The following is a 19,679-nucleotide window of genomic DNA, read 5'->3' on the forward strand; positions in this document are numbered from 1 at the left end:
TTACTTGCTCTTCGTCATATTACACATTGGGCAATATGGACAAGAATGTGACTTGGAAGGGGCCGGCTTTCAATGACTTCCTGGCAGCCAGGGATGAGAGCTGGTCCTTCTGTAATAGCCTCCAGGCCAGCGGTTAGACACCCCCTCAGATCTCTTCCCCTCTCATGTCACTCAGGAGTCTCTGAGTTAGAATCTGGAACAGATAGTGGGAAATGAAGGAATCTGAGAAAGAAAATCTGTCTTACAACTTGCTTAATGTAAAAACGTTCTTATCCACAAAATGAGACCAAAGTAATTACATACCTCATGAGGTGCTTGTGAGGAGTAAATTCGAGTAGATTAAAAGGTGACTTTAGGGGAGTCGATGAGAGCATCTAGTGAAAAGTGCTCTGTCAATTTAAGGGATCAGTGTTGGACTTAACAGGGCAGCATTGGCCCAAGTCCCACAAATGGAGTCACCGGGAGTGCAAATCATTGCTAAACCTTGAACTCTAGGCTTTGTAATCTAGAGATGGGAGAGATGTAAAACATTCAGCTCAACTCTTCATGTTTAAATAAAATTCTAAATGAATTTAGAATTAGCTTTTTAAGATATTGTATTTGTAGTATTGGGGCATTTGGAAGGCTTTTTCTTTCTTTGTTTTGTTTCTTTTTTTTTAACTAAAATAATTTTTTCTCCCACAGGATTAGATTTCTTTCCTTTCTTATCAGGAGACAATCAGGTATGTTATATGAAAAAAATACTGTTATTTTAGTTCTAAGTTAAAATACTTAAAAGTATAATATGTAGCCAAGAGAAAGAAAATAAATTTCCTTAGGAAATTCAGAGTAGTTATACCCATTATTGTTAAGGTTTTAAAACTTTAAATAAAAGTCCCTTTGTTTCAGCTGTGCCTGAATATATAGTACTGTTTTATAAAGAACAGGGCAGTGAGTCATATTGACTGATAAATTTCTTGGCCATATATCTCCAGAAGATAAAGAAAGTGGACTCTCCTAGGAGTTTCCTGCTGCTTCTGACTATATGCCTCTTTGGAAATAGCATTATGAAAATTGTTTGCAATACAAATTAAAACAAAAAAATATTTTTATTCCCTCCCACAATCCCCCCCAGTTTCAGCTACAAAAATGTCTCCTTAAGATCAGTGATGTGCCAATAAAAATGTCAATGATGTGATCATTACGTAAGACCATTTGATTTTGCAAAATGTTTTACTAAATATTTCAGAAACACCAGGTACTCAGAATATATTAAATTTAGGACTTTGTTCTGCTGAGAAGAAAGTTTATTAATTTATAAGTATAATTAACTTTATTTCCTGTGTTTTGTTTCCCCTCCCTAGCATTATAACACCTCCCTGCTTGCCGCTGCAGCAGCAGCGGTTTCAGATGATCAAGACCTCTTACACTCGTCTCGGTTTTTTCCATATACCTCCTCACAGATGTTTCTTGATCAGTTAAGTGCAGGAGGCAGTACTTCTCTGCCAGCCACCAATGGAAGCAGCAGTGGCAGTAACAGCAGCCTCGTATCCTCCAACAGCCTAAGGGAGAGCCATAGCCACACCGTCGCAAATAGGAGCAGCACGGACACAGCATCCATCTTCGGCATCATACCAGACATTATTTCGTTGGACTGATTCCCTTGCCCCTGCTGCTCCCATCCCTACCCCAGATTAAATGAACTTGGTAGAAAGAAGAGAACTTTGTGCTATGTTTTACCTTATTCTGTTTAGAAAAGTACACAAGCGTGTTTTTTTCCTTTTTTTTAGGGAAAAAATTAAAAGAAATGTACAGAGAACAAAACTATATTTTCAGTTTTACTTTTGTATATAAATCTAAGACTGCCTGTCTGAAAAAACACTTGTAAAAAACAAAAAAAAGGAAAGAAAAGAAAAAAAAAAAAGAAAAAAAACAAGTACCCACAAACCACCTTCAGTTCATTCTTTCTGGATTCTGAAGATTTTTTTTCATCATTTGTCCTATTTGGTTTTATTTTACTTCAATGGCATTATTTTATTTGCAATAACAGAAAAGGAATTGCATGTATGAAGTTTTAAATTGTGGGCTTTTCTTTGTTGTGGGGAGGGGCTGGGGGGGATAGTTTTAATTTCCATTTTCTAAAAATGACAGACTTGGATTCTGTTTGTGTGTGTGCATATTTTATCCAGCCTTAAGTTATAAATCTCATCTGTTCCTCTGCATTCCCTATGTATTTTCAGGACATAGCTTGTGGGTGTGTGTGTGTCTGTGTGTATTTTTGTGTCGTTACTGTTCCTTCTCCCGAGTTTGCATTCAGTTGATAAATCAGTTGCCTGCTTCTTTAAAAGTGCTTTGAAGGTCTTGAACTCTCATATAAGCATCTTTATCGACTGTCCCAATTGCATGTTCTCCATCACATATTGTCTCTTATTTGCTAGATACCCCCTGAGAATATGTTTCTGAGATTGGAGTAGAGCTATTTGGGTAAGGAGTAGGCTTAGCCGACCTGTGAATAATACACTTTAGTCTAGTTCTTTATTTTAAATTTGGATTGCCAGTATTATGTATTTAAACCAAGTCTGTGAACACCTGCTTTTTTGGCCACAGGGTAACAAGTTTTCATGTGAGATCTTCATACCAAAGTAGGAAGTAAAAATAGCTTAGAAAGCCCTGTTGGATGTCCTGTGCAGCTGACAGAGGTAAGGCTACATCACCTCAAAAAAGAAAGACAGTCAGTTACCCTTAAAAGTAAATTCTCTTCGGAAAATACAGCGCACCACACATGTCAGTCTGTAGAAATCTGTCATCTGATAAACAGTTGAAATTCAAAATGGGCTTGATCCTTAGTCATTTTCACTCTCTGGTTCTGAGTGTACTTATTTTTTTAGCCTAGTTATCTTGTTTGTTTTATATTTTTCTTCATCTTTTAAAGACAAGCATGACATAGGAAAGTCAAATCTTTTTAAGAATTCATGGATCAGTCTGATCTACTCTTATTAATAATGGAAATGTAAATATATTGAAAACTGTTTTTCAGGAAATGAGTGAGGGTTGGAGGGAAGGAAAAAGTGGTTCTACTTGTGTTCCAAAATCCTCGTCAGAGAAGGTCCGTTTTTCAGGTAATATCTGAAGGTGTTGAAAATATTGTTTATCTGATTGAAAGGTTTAGCAGAAAAGATAAGGGGCATAACGATTACCAATTTTCCAGACTGGATTTTTATATCACAACTGTTAATGTTCTCAGAGTTGTTCTCAGAGTTGATGAAGGACCACCTTTGTGTATAAAATTGTCATTTTAAACCTTGCAGTGGTAACGAATTGACCTACTTTAATCCAGTTAGAGTTCAAGATGGCTGTATCTTCAGTTGTCTGATGAAATTAATGGTTCACGTGACTGTGTGGCATCTAAACATACCTGTTTTTTACAGTATCTCTCTGCCACCAAATTGTTGACTTGAATTTTGAAAAACAGGTTGGTATTGATATGTATATGTGTGTGTGTATATATGTATTTATAGACAAGTGTGTGAGTGACAACTGAGTTATATAGTCTTCCCTACGCATGTGTATTCCACATATACATGGCTGAGTTATAGTCACTAAACAATTTGCAATAAAAAAAAGTTCATTGTCAGTTAAAACAGGAAATAGTTAAGTTTTTAAATGAATCTGGTGTTATGTGAGTACACACTTTAGAACTCTCATTGCCATGTTAACTTAGGCTAATATCTAATAGTATTATAATTTGTGTCTAAATTCAGATTGGGATAGAAATTACTTAAATTGTAGGGAATTGCTTCTTATTTCATATTGTAATAGGAAACGTTTCTGTTAATTCAGCTACCTAAGATAAAATGAATAGTTTTGTTTTTCTTTGTTGTTGTTAGTGGTCTCAGAATTCTGATCAATAACTTTGTGTATGATGCTGAATAACAGACTCTTTGAATGATCCAGTTGAAAAACCGTCCCTCTACTTTCTTCAGCCCAGTTTTGGAGAGGGTTATTTTCTCTCAGGGTCCTGCGTTATACCAACCGAAGGGAAGAACAGGTAACAGGGAGAAATAAATGTCTGTCTAGTAGCTTTGGTCGTGTCTCCGCGGGAGAAACTAACCATTCAGTTTGTCTTTTTATTTTAGTTCATTCCACTCTTAAGGAGTTTGTTCCCTTCAGTTGTTAACTTTCTAAAATGTTGCAGTAGTAGTAGCTATTACTCTGTTGGTCTCATGGCCGCTATTAGTCAATCAGACTTTTTATGGTCCATAGTAATTATTAGTGGAGTCATGCACTGCATCTTTATCTTCTAAGTTTTTGTTTGTTTTTAAAGCACAGTTATTTCTTTTTTCCCTAGCCCACTGTCACTCCCCCACCCATGCTAATATTGACATGCTGTCTGTGGACTAATGACTCTCAGAATCTTTAGTCAAGTTACCACCATCCCCTTGCCTTGGTCACTCATAATAGGTGCGCATATGTTGTGTGTCTGTATAGTACTGTGGGTGTGTGTGTGTGTGTATATGCACACACACATCTTTAGTATAATAGCTGTTTGACTAGCAGGGTTGAAGTGGCTTTTAATTGTTTTGTGGGCATTATTGAACACATGTTTTTAAAAGTATCTGGACCTTAACCATGCCACGCTTGGTTGACTAATTTATTTTGAGCATTAAAAATTTTCTACTTCTATTAATGTAGACATTATCACAATTCTCTATTATTACTGACTTAGAAAAGATACACTTAAGCTTCTGAGAAATGTGATTTCTTGGCAGATTTTCCTTTGAGTCAAATGTGTGAAACTGAATGAAAATACATCCCAATTTAAAATTACTAATTGTGGAAAGAACATTGTTTTTAAACAGCTCCAATTTTAAACACACAAAACACTTCAAGATCTTTAGGACTTTAAAGCACATTTGAAATTATTTTAGTAAGAGTTTTGTTTTATCAATACATGTTGAATTCTGTTTTTTAATTTAAAGAAAATACAAAGCTTAGATTTCAGAAAGAGGGAGGGAGAATAGCTGGTGGTCCCAGAGTGTGCTGCTGTTAATTGTTTAATTAACAAAGGGGAAAAATGTATATAAACAGATATAAAAGTTACCATAAATTCCATGAACTTAAATCTGTGATTCATTGCCTTAAAACTTTCTCTCTTAGAATTTCCATACCGCATGCCAAACCAGTAAAATGGCTTTTAAAAATGTATAGTAGACCAATGTCAGTTTGTATAAAAGTACCAAGTGAAAATATTTATTACATGCATTGGAAAAAAAATTGTTTACCTATTGAATGTTACCTGTTTATGTAGAGCTCTTTAGATGTAATAAAAGAAAAGCCTTCAGTTAATTTGTCTTCTGTAAAATGCACTGCTGCGTATACAAGGGGACAATCCCTATGAGAAAAAGTGACAATGCTTTGTGCTTCCAGAGCCCCTCTGATCCAGAGATTTCAAAGCATGACAAGTAACTCATTCTCTTGCAACATGCTTTGAGGTAAGTAACGAATATACAGCTATCATTCCCCTTTCTTACTGAAATATGGCTAGCTTTGTAATGAACCACAGCATCCGTTTAGTTTTAAATCTGTTTAATCTGCAATTTGATTGTTAAGAGCACTGTGGCCTTTTCTTTGCAAACAATACTTGGTGCTAGGTAAACCAACAGGAATTTCAGGAATGAGCATGAAACCCAGACATGGGGTAGTGTCAGAGCCTTTCCTGGGGTAGAAGTTTAAATCAGAGCACATCCCAGGATCTTGGAATCCTACCCACTGAACACCCTTAATGAGGAACACTGAGTCAGTGGACACAAGCCCCAGGTTCTCAAGGCAATTACACACCACTTACGTGTTTTTGGCAAGGTCTACTTCAGGTTCCTGTTAGGCAAATGAGATTCATAAAACTTGCTTTGAAACCAAACGGGTACCATTCAGTGGCATATAAAGACAAAGCTTTGAGGGAACGTACCCTCGTTTATTGTTATAGCCCAGAACCTCCTTTTCCTGTCCCATCTAAATCACAGGTATCTACTGTCTAATCCTTGGTATTCCAGAGTGGCTGTGCAGGACTAACTTCCTCATGTCCATGATGAGTTAAAAAGAAATGTGGCGCACTAGGACCCTTGAGCCTTGCCTGAGAGTGAAATATAGCAGTTCAACATGGGGTGCCAACATCTAACCAGCCCTCAGATGGATTTACCATGAAGGTAATGAAGTTTAAGCACCAGGGCCCCTCACTTGCTCTGGTCTCTTCCAGGGTCCCAGGAGCAGCCCTAGTAATTCTGTATTTCTACTGTAATATTCTTAAAGAAGGCCGCCGAATCGTATAACCCTCAGACCCCACAAAACCTGGATCTGCCCCTGTACCGAGTGAGCCTAAGATCCCCAGCCTGACGATCACAAGGTCACCTACTTGGTGTTTTGGGGCCCATATACTGCCTGCCCCCACAGAAGCCTCCTCTACAGCTCCTAGGAATTCCTACTCACTTCATTGGCAGTTACACTGTTGGGGAAATGAAAGTGGCTCTCCTTTCTCAGGACCTCCATTTGGTCTGAGGCCGTGCAGCATCGTGAGATAGCTGCACTAAGACTGTGACTGTTTTGTCCCCTGAAGTTTACCTTGTTCCTGGCCCTTAGATTTGTGTTCTGTGTAAACCTCCCCAGAGACGCACCTCCCTCTTAATTTGGTTTTCTTTTGCTTTAGCCACTAAGGCACAATTAGAAAAAGCCACAGCCCAGAGATCCCAGTTTTGATACATATAAGGATGAAAATCTCTGTAGTTAAGAGTTCTGCCCCGCTCCGCCCTCAGCATGCTGGTGTGTGACTCCAGCCCGTTTTAGGGCTGTGCTGGCGCTAGCGATGGATCCACACCGTTGATGAGTGCACAGGCAGCACCAGCCTGGCACCTCCTAGCTACATAACTAACTTAAAAAGCCACTTGTGCTGGAAAAGCTCCCGGCAGGACCAGTACCCCTACTATTGTTTTCCAGGGCTCTCGCTGGGTCACGGCTGTGGCCTGTTCCATCCCCTTATTACTTTCCATTAGTCCTGAGGAAGCCATCATCAGTTTGGCCCACTTGAGCAGACCATCCCAGTCCCATGAACCTCTCTGATAATGGGTCAGGGAGGAGCTCAAAATTCTGACAGAAGCATCATAACAGGTCTTCTCAAGCTCTGCAAGGCCTCAGTGAATGCAACTCGTCACATCTGGTTTCCTTTGGTTTGGGGTGTAGTCGGATCACTCTTCCCCGGGTTTAGCTGATGCTGCCTTGTTTTAAACCTGTTTTTTATCCTGTTTATGAATGAATATCCTGAACTACATTAGTATGCACTGGGAATGAGAATTTGTATGTGACCCTGTGGGGCTGCAAGAACTGTTGCCATAGTTTGAGCTCTCTGTTTGTTGCTGTTTCTCAGCTAGCTTTATCTTGGAAATGCGGAAGATGATTCTAGTACCCAAATACAGAATATTAGTCTTTCGGTAAATTGCCCTTTTTAGGAGAAGCACGACCAATGGCAACCCAGGATTACACAGTGCTCTACAAATTGCAAAGGCCTTTTGAAGACCATTCTCAACAGGCTCCATGAGGTAAGAAGTAGGAATCCAACCTCTGAGGATCCTAAGGCTTTGAGGGGTGAAATGATTTGCCCAAAATCACCTGACTCAGAAGTGGCATAGTCAGGACTGGAACCCTGGCCCAACTCTAAACCATAAGGCTCTTTCCATGATATAAAGGGCTAGACTGATGGTAGTTAGTTATTAAAATCAGTAAAAATCTTTTATTAAAGACATGCTAATACTGTAGCTGAAATCGTTTCGTTTCCTTGCTAAGTTACCCTCTGCTGTGGTCAGGTATGTCATCTTGCTGTGTCTGCCATCTCAGTGATGGCAGTGAAAGGAACGCTTTTCTTTTTAAAGATTCGTCGGTCTGAGTTTTCCGGCCCAGGGGAGGCTCTCTTGCCTTCTGCTCATTCAGTAGTCCTGCACAGGAATGGTGATCTTGTGGATAAATTCGTCATACTTCACTTTGCCATGAGGATCAATATCTGCTTCCCTGAAAAGATCATCCACTGCAATAAATCACATTAATTTTTCAGTTTGGCTTTAGTGTTACGTTATAGGACATCCAGTTGGGGGTTGGGACTCCCTGGAGGTCTTCCCTGAGCGTCTGATTGACTGTTCCCTGAGATGAGGAAATAAACCAGTGGAGGGAACCGGACAACCCACCCCCTACCCCTTGGAGACCATGTATCCAATTTTGAGTTCATCAGGCTTTCTGCAGGGGCCAGGGTAGGGGTGTACTGGTAAGGATTCAGTCACTGAAACCATCTTGTGCTTTTTTTTTCCCCTTCAGAAAATGTCTGGCCCCTGTGCCAGTATTTCCAGAAAGCTTTGGCATGAATCTTACCTTCTACAGCCTACCGTCTCAGGCCCCTGCAGAACAGACACCCTTTGCAGCTCCATCCCAGGCCCCCCAGCCCAGTCTTTGGCCTGCCCCTGACCTGCCAGTCTGCCTTCCAACTTGACACCCCCCCAACCCCAAGGGAGCTCAGTGACAAGTGGTACCTGCCACCATCACCTCTTTTTAAAAGTGTGCGTTTTGGGGGTGGGGTACTGTAAGAGAAAATATATTCAACTGTGTCTAACTAAGCTCAAAGCCTACAAAAAACTGCCATTGTTCTCTAATGTTGCTCAGAAAAAGAAAAAACCAAACCAAAACCCCAACATTTACTGGTTTTGGATCCCTGGGACAGAATACTAGCTTCTCCCAGCAGTTGACAAGAGCCATTTCAGCTTACATACACTGTTCCACGGTGGCTTCTCAGGACCATCCTCACCCTCTTACAAAACTACCACTGCTCTGTGTTAACTTCCCCGGCCCCAGGCACCCCCAACATAATCCTGGGTAGTTGTTAGAAAATATCCTGTGACTGCCTGCTTAACCATCCTCCTCCAAAAAGTAATTACTGTGCTCTGTGCGTAAGCTGCTAGCACTGCTGAGTATTTTCAGTGTTGAGACTGTAATTTATCTTATTTCATAGAGATGCTTCTACCCACCAGCCACTTGGTTAAAACCGTCCCAATGGACAGGTCTAACACCAACCACTGCAGCCTCCAACTGTCCAGAAGAGGGGCAGCTGGAGTCTGATGATGCCTTCTGGGTAGAACGGCGGTTCCCTGTGAACCCACAAAGAACCAGGTCGCAAAGGAGGCCTCCCTCCCAGCCATCTCAGCTCCAAGGATGCTTCTGTAGTAAAACTGAAGCTTTGTCTTTCAATCACCGAGGGTAAAGGAGTCTTACTTCTAGTATCATCTTTCCTTCTCCCACAGCCAGAGGAAGGGACATCAGTCTCTGTCTGGAAGACATTGTCAGTTTCTTTGAACTGTTTCTTTACCAGTTAAACAAATGAGAGATATGTTTGAGTTTGGGGGCCATGGTATTGCTTTAGACAGAGATCATTAACCATAAGAATAAGGCCCCTGCTGGCCCTCTGCTAACAAACACTCCACTTGGTACATAAAAGCCCAAGCAGTGTCCTCAGAGCCGGGGAGGGAAGGAGAGCCGGTGTTTCCCTGTTCACATTAAAACAGACACAATGAAAGACGAGATCGTGATAGCTGCCGGCCTGAAAAAGCGGGGGAAGCTCCATCTGCCTTCTGTAGAGCTATTTTTACATGCTTTGCGCTGTCTTTGTGACTGAAGATAAAATCTCAGCAGACTGCTTTATAGAATGTTAGCTCTTGGAGGGACCTGAGGGATTGTCTGTTGTAACCTCATTTCCCAACGAGGAAACTGAGGAGGGTGAGAGAGGTTAAGAAACTCACCTGAGGTCCCCCAGAATGAGGGGGAGCCAGGATTCAAGTCTGTTTGTTTGTTGTGATTTAACCAAAGGCTAAAGGCCCATCACTACTGAAGCCTTTTTCCTCCTGCCTCAACCATAGGCAGTGGCCCAGCGCCTAACTAGAAATCCCAGCCTCTGGGGTTGGTGGTTGTGGACTCTGGTAGCGACCTGGCATGGCTGCCATGGCTGGACCGAGGGGCCCACCAGGCAGACTGGGAGAACACCTGCAAAGGGCCCAACATTGGGGTCACCCTTACCATGGACATCAGGCTTTCCTAGAAGACCCAAGCCTCTCATCCTCTCTGAGGTAGGAAGGCAGGGAAGGTAGGAGTCAAAGACCACCACGGACACCCCTTCTGGAAAAGCTCTTAGAGCTGGCTGAGTCGTGGGGAAAGGGAGCAAAGTAACATCTCAGTTTAGAAACTTGGCAGCAGTAGCAGCTTCAGAAGACAGCTGTGGTGAGAGGAAAGAGCCTGAGAGGGGCTGGGGGGCGGGGGTCCAAGTGTCTAGTAGACCTGCACGTAGCTCCCAGCTCTGTTACTCACAAGCCACTCACTGCACCTGTTTAATCAGTATGAGGGGGACACTAGTGCTCCCAGAGCTGTCATAATCACTAAATGAAGGCCCACAGTGAAAGTTTAGAACACAGTGTGATGCCAAGTAGATCATAACTGGGTTTCCCCAAGCCGTCCCTTCGCCCTGGCTGATTTCTCCTGCCACCCACAGGGTCCCTAGTTCTCTTCTGGGATCCAATCCAGAGTTCACTAAGCTCAACACCTAGTTACAACCTTCTAGGGCATCCATCAAATGCAGTGCCTACATAACCCAGGTGGCATGGATTGGGCTTTGGTGTCCTTCCCCCAACCCCTTAATCACCTCGTGCTGGTGGGAAAGAGGGACCCAGGCCATTACCTTCTTTATGGGTGAGCTTCTCTCCCAGTTTCACGAGTTTTGACCGCAGTTCAGACGCCATGATGTAGCCTTTCTTCTCCTTGTCCGCCATCAACATGGCCAAAAGAATTTCCTTCTCTGGGTCCTCTTGTTTTATTTGCATGTGCATAATGGTCAGGAAAGTAGAGAAATCCAGCTCTCCATTTCTGTCTAGGAAACCCCCAAACACAGCGGAGTGAGCAGGGAGGAAAAGGCTTCTCTTGAGGAAGGCAGCTGGGTTCCTGCCTTCATGGCCAGCTCAAGGGCCACCTAACTCAGGAAGCACCATGATGGAGGCAGTGGTCATGGGGAAGAGGATGCAGCCTGTCCTGCTGAGTTCCCACCATGGATATTCCTCATTTAATCCTCCCAACAACCCCTTAGTGACTGGTTATCATCGCATTTTGCCCACTAAGGAGACAGAAGCTCAGAGCGAAGAGTCACCTCAGTGCAGTGGCAGGACTAGGATGAAGCACTGCCTCCTCTATCCCCTTCTGGATGCTTCTCTCCTGCCCTGAACTGGAGGGAAGTGCACCAACATGTCTATCCCCCCTTTTGGCAGCCACTGTAACACATTTACAAAGATAGACAGATGACCCCCACCTGGGGCCTCAAGCCTCTGTCCCACCAGGCTGTTCACCTCACTGCAGCCTCACTACTTCCCTCACTGCAGCCTCCACCCCAGTCCCTCCAGCCCACACCCTTCCTCCAGGCATGCCTGGGGACCTCAGCCCAGGCCCTGGCTGGGCTACAACTGCAGGAAGTCAGAACTGCCCCTGACCACAGCTTCCTGTTTGCAGGAGACAGAAACCAGAGGAAACCACCACCCCTTCGGAGATGGAAGCAGCAGATCTCAGTTGCTAAGCGCCCCATCACTGGGCTTGAGGCCTTCAGAGGCCCACCCCCAGGCCCAGGCTGGCCTCAGGATGGGCTCCCAGTGCTACTTCAGGCACCCTCGGATGGGACCTCAGGTTAACGCTAGCAGACGGTGGGAACCCATCTGAGAGATGAAGAAACTGAGGTCCAGATGGGCTCTTGATCAAGTGTTCTTTCCAGGCCACCCTTCTCTTTCCTTCCTGAGTGTCCAGCCACCAATGCAAACAGCCATCCTGGCCTCTGACATCCCTCCCTCTTTTTCTTTAAAAAATAAAAACCCAGCAACAACAAAAAAAACTTGTTTTTCGTTATGAAAAGCCCCATATGTTTCCATTGTCAAAAACAGAGGAAACAAGGAGAATGAAACTCCCATAATCGCATCAGCAGAGAACCACTTGGAGATCAGAATTGGGTTCCAAGCCTGAGTCCACCATTGGCGTAAGCTCTTGGGGAAGTTACCTCATGGGCTCTGAATCTCGATCTTTGTCTGTAAAACCCGGATGTGGATATGCCTCCTTCATCGGGTTGTTGAGCTAAGCACATGACAAACAGTAAAGGGACACTGTTCTATCAAAACAACTTTGGGATCACTTAGCACTGTCTGGGCTGCAGGTGTGTGATAACCTTGTGGGAATGCCTAGATCCCTTGGTCCTCTGGGATGGGGGTGTCACCGGTTGCTGTGAGGATTCAAGGAAGCCCAAGTGATACACAGCACCCAGCTGGTGAGCTCCAGCTGCAACCTACCCCTCAAGCTTCTGAGCTGTTTACACCCCGATCATCTGCACCTGCTTGCCGGGCCCTCCCCAGGACCACAGCTGTGGGGCTCAGGGCCCACCCTCAGCCCAGACTCCTCCTTCCCTGGCAACTGAGCCGGCCCAGCCAACTCACCTATCCCGTGAGTCTGCAGGTGCCGCTGCACCTCCCCCGGCGTCGGGCTGGCCCCCAGGCACCTCATCACCATCAGGAGGTCAGTGGCTTTCATCTTCCCCCGCTGCTGCTTGTCGTACAGGGAGAAGCATTCCTTGTACTCTGCCAAAGCCCAGAAAGGAGAATCAGGAGCCGCCTTTCACCCTCCACCCCGCCTCTCTGTCCTCTCCCGCTCTTTCTGCCCTTCCCCTCCCTTTTGCCTGCTCCCCTCTCCGCTTTCCCTCCTAGAGTGGCCAGACACAGCAAAGAAAAAGACAGGGCTGCCAGGGTAAACCGAACTTCAGATACTCTAAAAAATGTATTCATTAAGTCGATCCCAAGTTTTGCATGGGACATACTTATAAAGGTATTTGTTGTTTATCTGAAATTTACATTTAACTAGGTGTCCTGTTTCATCTGCCAACCCTCTCCCCTCCCTCTCCTGACTTCCCTTGTGCCTCCTCTCTCCTGCCCTCCCTGCTCCCTTCCTCAGTCGACTAAAACCAGAGGAAAGCTCTCTCTCACCCTCCAGGGCCAGCCCAGGGAGACCAGGAGCTCACAGCAGGGCACCAGACTCCCAGGGGACCTTGGCAAAGACAGCTTATGTGGGAAACGGGGACAATAATGCCTCGGGGCTACGGGTCCTCCTTTCTGGGAAGGACCAGAAATCCCCTCTGGGCAGGCCTGGCAGAGAGGCTCTCATGTGATGACAATAATCACAACCGTGGGCACTTCTGAGTCTACTGCTCCAGCCGCCGGCCTCCAGGCTGCTGAACTCTCAAGCTGCTCTCTGACACAGGCCCTGGCCCCCTTCAAGACTTCAAGAGGCGCTGCCAGGAAGTCGTCCCAGGCTCTGCTGAGATCCTGCTTGCTGCTCTCCCCAAACCCTCTCTACCCTGCTGGGGGCCAAGTAGCCTCCAGATCCACAGCCCCCCAGGCCCAGCAAAACCGACCCCCACCTGCATCTCCCCCGACCCCCAGCCCTGAAGGCACAGTGAGGCCAGCCATGAGCTTGGGAAGATCAGGGGCCTCTCATAGAGGTTCTGACCACGGGCTGTTGGTAGGGCTCTCATCAGAATTGGTCAAGACTCCCCTCTCGTCCAGTCCCTGGGGCCCACAGGGTAGAGCTCCTGCTTGAGCCCCGCTTGGGAACAGGCAGGGAGGGCCCTGCGCTGTCCTCAGCACCCTGCTGTCTCCTGCTTCCCACACCCAGCCGGTTCCTCAGAGGCCTAGACCATTGGCTCCTGAGCTGATAACAAAACCAGCAACCGCAGCTCCCGCTACTAGCACTTGCCCCCCAGGCCCTTGTGTAATTCTCACTGTGACCCTGTCGGGGTGGTACCTTCGTTGTTCCCATGGTGCAGATGGGGCGGAAGGCTGGAGCAGCAGAAGACTCGCGGTGGGCAGCCTGCTCTGCCCCGGAGGCCACACTGGATCTCCACTCCCGGGCAGAAGCCACCAGAGGGCAGCAGAGCGGGAGAGACGGCAAAAGGAAGCCCAGGCCTAGGGCCCTTTCATGGTGCCTCCTTAAGGCCTCTCCTGGCAGGAGGATTTCAGGGAGGTTGCTAACCAAAGGCAGGCCAGGCAGTGGGGTTTAGAGACAATTAGCTGCTTTTGTGCCTGTGGAGAGGTTGAATGGGAACTTTCCACCCTTTCAGAACTTTGCAGAGCCTGAGCTTCAGAGGGGCAGACCACCAACAGGACCTGGTGGCAGGGGCTGGAGTGGCCCAGCCAGAGCCTGGCCTAACCCCACCTTTGGTTCCTGCAAAACCTAATTCCCTCCAAGAAGGCCCAGTGCCATTGGGGATGGGGGAAGAGAGAGGGCCACCATGTGTGCAGGGCTTAAACTCAGCTCTCCCCTTCCCCCTCCTGGGGACCGCTCTTGGCCACCCCACCTTGTTTTCTGTCTGGCTTGTCTTCTGTCTCTCTGCATGAGGGGTGGGCCCGCTGCCTTCCTGAGACCTCATCCTATGACAGTTGACCATCTTCTGACAGTGGCCAGGTGGGGACATCACATTCTTGGGGTCTAAAATCCACCAGGCTCTACAGGGGGGAACATTGCCCCCTGCCCCCATGCCCTGCACCACGGGGGCCCGTGGTCCCTGGTATCAGCAGGGCTAGGGTCAAATGGGGGCCCACCTCCTCAGTTACATATGTGTTCTGTCTTCCTACCTTTAGATACCTGGGAGTCTGGCTCTGAACTTGGAGTTCTGCGCTGGAACAACAGGGCTCTTCTCCTCCCACCCCCTGCCCCGCCCCCCCTCCCCCCAGACCTCCACACCTCCTTCCTCTCCCTGCCTGGCTCTCCTTCTGATAGGCCAGCCGGCCATCCAACATCCTGTTTGTTACTACTTTCCTGTTGTCGTCCCCCACCCCCCACCCCCGCCTGCCCTCCCTGCAAGGTGAACCCTGTGAGCACAGGAATTTGGGGCTATTATGTGCACTGCTATATTTTTAATGCCTAGATCTGGGCTGGCACAAAGAAAGGACTCATAACTGTTAAATGAAAGAACAAATTGGGTTAAATAAATTGAATTAAAAATCCCCTTTAGGTTTTCCCTTTGAAAATACAAATACCCCAAGGCAAGAAATAATCCTCCCCAGGGCCTAGGATAACACCAGTTGTATGCTCGGAATGTAACAACCGGCTCTGATGATACATGTACATAGTTTAAGTTTTATAGACTTGAGGATGTACAGCACACAATTTACAAATCATAAAATATACTCGATTATAAATTCCATCTAGCCAATTGATTATCACAGTGAGCTTTGACAGCTCTGGTAGCCATTGCCAACCTACGGTTTTGATTTAACCATTAATGAGGTAGGCTGCATGCCAATGAATGCCACTCTTTTCCCAATGACTATACTATCATTACATCTGATAAGTGATCTATTAAACTACTTCTCGGCCTTTGTGCAAATTATAATTCATTAAACTGAAATCTTTCAAGTCTTCAGCACTATTGACTGCAAGAGATTTTTCTAATATATATATAAATTTATTTTAGGCTGCATTGGGTCTTTGTTGCTGCGCGCGGGCTTTCTCTAGTTGCAGAGAGCGGGGCTACTGTTTGTTGTGGTGCACAGGCCTCTCATTGCAGTGGCTTCTCTTGTGGAGCACGGGCTCTAGGTACGCGGGCTTCAGTAGTTGTGGCTCACAGGCTCTAGAGCACAGGCTCAGTAGTTGTGGCGCATGGGCTCAGTTGCTCTGCGGCATGTGGGATCTTCCCGCACCAGGGTCCGAACCCATGTCCCCTGCATTGGCAGGCAGATTCTTAACCGCTGCGCCACCAGGGAAGCCCCAAGAGATATCTTTTAAAATTGTTTATACAGATGGAGGGATTGGAGCATTCTTTCATCTTCCATTATTTAATAATGGCTGATTTTAACCAGCTCACAAATTTCTTAAAACCGTACCATCTGGCTCACGCCAGCAAGAGCAAGCTGGCCCCAGCGTACGTCTGGGCGACACCCAGGCCCAGTGTCAGGCACATGGCTGACATATGCTGCATCTCTCACAGCAGCCTGGTGAGGCAGTGTCATTAGCCCCACTTCACAGATGAGACAACTGAGGCTCAGAGGTGACTGGACCCCAGGTCCACTGCCTCCAAGGTCCCTGGTCTTCCCACTCCAGTCTTTCATTCATTAACGTTTGTGGTCACTTTCTTTGTGTCAGACATTAACATACAAAGGGGAACTTACCTTCTTCTCTTCTGGGAGGTTCAGAGGCCCCAGAGGGAGGGTGAGCCTCAGAGCCAGGTGTTGGTTGGGGGAGGCTGAGGCTGACAGCTGGACTCCAGCCCTGAGACTCCTCAAGTCTTGCCTCGAGACCTGGGCAAGAGGGGCCCCTGCCCTGGGCCTTGTGTTTTAAGAGTCCCTGCTCTGTTCCTCCTCGTGGGGTAAGGATATCAAGGGATCTGTAGGGAGGTGCCTGCAACCCACCCACCCACTCTCCCTTATAGACCAAGCTCCTGGTACACAGAACTCTGGAATCCCTGCCTAGGTAACCCTCAGTTCATCTCCCTACTTGAGCTCGGATGGGCCTCCCCAGCCAGGTCTGGGCCCCTGAGTTCTGTGTAACCCAACCCTGTTGGCTTGGCCTTGTGGAAACAGAACCATGCACTGCGGGAAACTGAAGCCTGCTTGGGGACCAGCAGGTCAGGGGACTCCAGGAACAAAGTGCTCCAAACACCAAAACTAGGCTTGCTGTCAGGACAGAAGGGACCTCAGAGACCACCTAAGCTGACCTTCCCCCCTTTACAGATGGGGAGATTGAGGCCCAGAGCGTAGAAGCATCCTGCCTGAGTGTGCAAACCTGGGCTCTTTTCTCTTTCTCAGCCAGTTACAAAGCCCCCTCCTTTGGTTGGGTCCTCAGCCACAGCGGTGTCTCTCTGTCCATCCCCTTTCCCTCTCCTTCCCCAAATCCAGCTATCAAGTTCTGGGGGAAAACCCAGTGAGCTCCCTCTCCTATCACTCCCTCTTGTAAATCACACCGACAGGTGTGACACCAATATCTCTTACCTCCGAGCTTTGCCCCCCACCTGCACCTCCAACCCAGCCCTTCCCTACAGCGGCCGGCCCCTTGCCTGTGGGTGGGCCCAGCTCTCCCACCAACCTCCTTCCCTCCCACTAACAAAAAATGAGCAGAGCAAATTGCCTAACGAGACCCACATTTTGCTGTGAGTTGCTAATGAAAGAACAAACCAAACCTACCATTAATTTGGTCCTGGGAAAGAAACTTGGCCTGCAGCAGAGAGAGGAGAACAGTCAGGGAGGGACTCCACAAAAGCCCCCCAGCCACCCCAGCCCAGGACAGCTCGACAGGGCCACACAGACCCTCACTCACCATCGCGGGGCCTCCGGTTGCCACCCGTGCGCTCGCTGCTCCCAGAACCGCCTTCCTGTTCCCCTTCCTCCCGGCTTCAAGTCGAAAGTCCGCCAAGCTGGGTGGAGGCCCCGGTTATAAATCCACGGCTGCCATGGAGACCAGGCCCAACGCCAGGGGTCAGATTCCAGCTTCCAATGTACTGCTAATGCCCGGCCTGCCTGGGCTAGTGGCAGGTTGGATTCTGAGAGACGGGGGCTGCACGAGGGCTTCCCCAGCACTCAATCTTGCACCAGGAGGCTGAAGCTCTGTAGCCAGAGGACAAACGCTGCTGTTTCTCCCAGCCCTCTGTGGACACTAAGAAGGGGTGACACACAGGAAACGGGTCCCTGGCCCTGCCTCTGGGGGTCTTTCCTCTCTCTCTCCGGGGACTAAGCTGGGGGCTGACAGGCTCCTCCTAGGTGTTGGGCACTTTGCACACCGCCTTACTTAAGGCTCATCACACACCGCCTTGTAGGTGGAAAGAAACCCCACTGTGACGGCACAGCCACCTCCACTGCCAGAGCCTTGGGATGCCTTATGCGGAAGGGACACAGCCACTGTTGCTCTAAGGCCCCTCTGCTGAGTGACTTTGGCCTGTCACGTCACTGCTCTGTGCCTCAGTGTCCTGGCCGGGCCTCGTCACAGGGCTGTTGATGGTCAAATGGCTGGTGAACCGTCAGTTCTCAGCATGTGTGTCAGTTCTCTCCCCTCCTTCTGGTGGGGGGGGGGGGGTGCGGTTTGGGGTGGGGATGCAGTAGATGCCTGCGTTGCGGTCTCCGGCTCCACCACAAGCTGCCCAGGGGGCTCAGAGGGAGGCCTCTTAAGTGACTTTCCCAGCTGGGAAGTCTCTCCCCTTTTCTTCCTTTCCCTCCTCTCCCCACCGCAGCCCCCACCCCTTCCAGCAGAAGCTGCTGACTCTCCCCACTTCTCAGTGGTTTGTGCTGCCCCCCACCCCTCCCCACACCCACCGAGGAAGTGAGGGGGGCGGTTCCCTGGAGCTACAGCGCTGGGCACAGCTAGGTTCTCCCCGTTCTTCTCCCAGACACCTGTTATATCCCTTGTCCACCGCTGACGGCTGTCCTGCCTGTGGGCTCTGACTCCAAGGTCCAGCCACTTTGTCAGGACCGACACGTACGGCTGCACATGTTGTGCACTGCACCAGAGCTCCCAGACCAGGGACAAGTGGGTCCTAGAAAGGGGCTGCATGTGCGCAGAGGGATGCGTTGGTAATTGGCACATGGACGGCTGGGGCCCTCCTTTGTCCCTTGACCACCTCCATGTGGAAGGATCTCTTTTCCTCCACTTCGCGTCTCTCGAGTCACCTGTTCACACCCGTTTCTAGACCCAGAGAATTTCAGCTGGAGGATTCACACTCTTCCCGGTTGGGCTGAGTAGAGGAGAGACTGGAGGGAGGCAGGAGAGGAGGGGAACTTCTCACTGACAGCCTTACAGGAGAAGAGGAGACAGGACGTCAGGTGGGGGCTTGGAAGGGTGGGGAGCACAGAGCAGAGGCCTGGGGGGAAGGCCGGCAGGGCCGGGCCAAGGGCTTACTCAGAATCACCCTGTGTCTGGAAAGGGTCTCTTGGAGGAGACATGACTGTTGGGCCTTGTAGTAGCCCAGCCTCGAGACCGAAAAGCCCAGAGGCAACGACAGAGATGACAATTTGTTGCATAGGGGATCTTACGTGTCCAAAACGACATCCTGCAGCGACTCCCCACTGTGGATGGAAGGTGGCAGGCAGGACGCAGCAGCAGTTTTCTACTCCAAGGGAGGAGGAGGCTACCAGTTACAGGGGGAATTGGCTTCAGGTGGGCTCCTCAATTACCAGGCAAACCAGCAGCTGGGAAAGGGGCAAGCACATAGGTAGTTAGTAGTTACTGATTAAGGCCTATGATTAAGAGGATTGGATGGGAGCGAAGCAGGGCCTGGTCGAGCTGGGGATGTACAGAGAGCAAGAGAACAGCCATCTTCAACGGCCTGACCACACACTCCACCCCTACACACCCTATATGACCCTTACAATCTTGGTCTGACCCTCTTCCGCCATATCCCTGGGGTCAGGTATGCAGAGGGCACTGCAACCAAATACCACAAATGCAACAGAGTCAACAGCTGCTAAGGAGTATCAAGAGTCCCAGAGGTGGGCAGACTTTGGAGCCAGGCGCTTATTGGGTCAACTTTTCATGGAAGTCCAGAGGAGGATGACGATAGCATCTCGCTGTAGACCCAGCAGTCAGACTTACCAATGGCGAGGCCACCACTGCTGTCCAGG

The 19,679-nt window shown here is 47.9% G+C and overlaps 2 protein-coding genes across 2 annotated transcripts in view; one reads left to right on the plus strand and one right to left on the minus strand.

Annotated features, from left to right (window-relative positions):
- PIAS1 (protein inhibitor of activated STAT 1) overlaps window positions 1-1,729 on the plus strand; it is a 117,960-nt gene extending 116,231 nt beyond the window's left edge. Inside the window, exons 13-14 of the mRNA XM_065872971.1 lie at window positions 685-722; window positions 1,344-1,729. Of these exons, the coding sequence (XP_065729043.1) occupies window positions 685-722; window positions 1,344-1,637 (332 nt within the window). The 3' untranslated portion in view covers window positions 1,638-1,729. The remainder of the gene's footprint in view (window positions 1-684; window positions 723-1,343) is intronic.
- A 6,003-nt stretch (window positions 1,730-7,732) lies between these two features.
- Window positions 7,733-17,520, minus strand: CALML4 (calmodulin like 4). Its single transcript, XM_065871907.1, is given in 5 exon segments — window positions 7,733-8,047; window positions 10,733-10,921; window positions 12,516-12,656; window positions 17,253-17,283; window positions 17,386-17,520. Coding segments are annotated over 5 exon segments (594 nt in total). The 3' UTR covers window positions 7,733-7,949.
- Window positions 17,521-19,679: the final 2,159 nt, after the last annotated feature.

Source organism: Phocoena phocoena, chromosome 2, assembly GCF_963924675.1.
Source record: "Phocoena phocoena chromosome 2, mPhoPho1.1, whole genome shotgun sequence".
Lineage (NCBI taxonomy): Eukaryota > Metazoa > Chordata > Mammalia > Artiodactyla > Phocoenidae > Phocoena > Phocoena phocoena.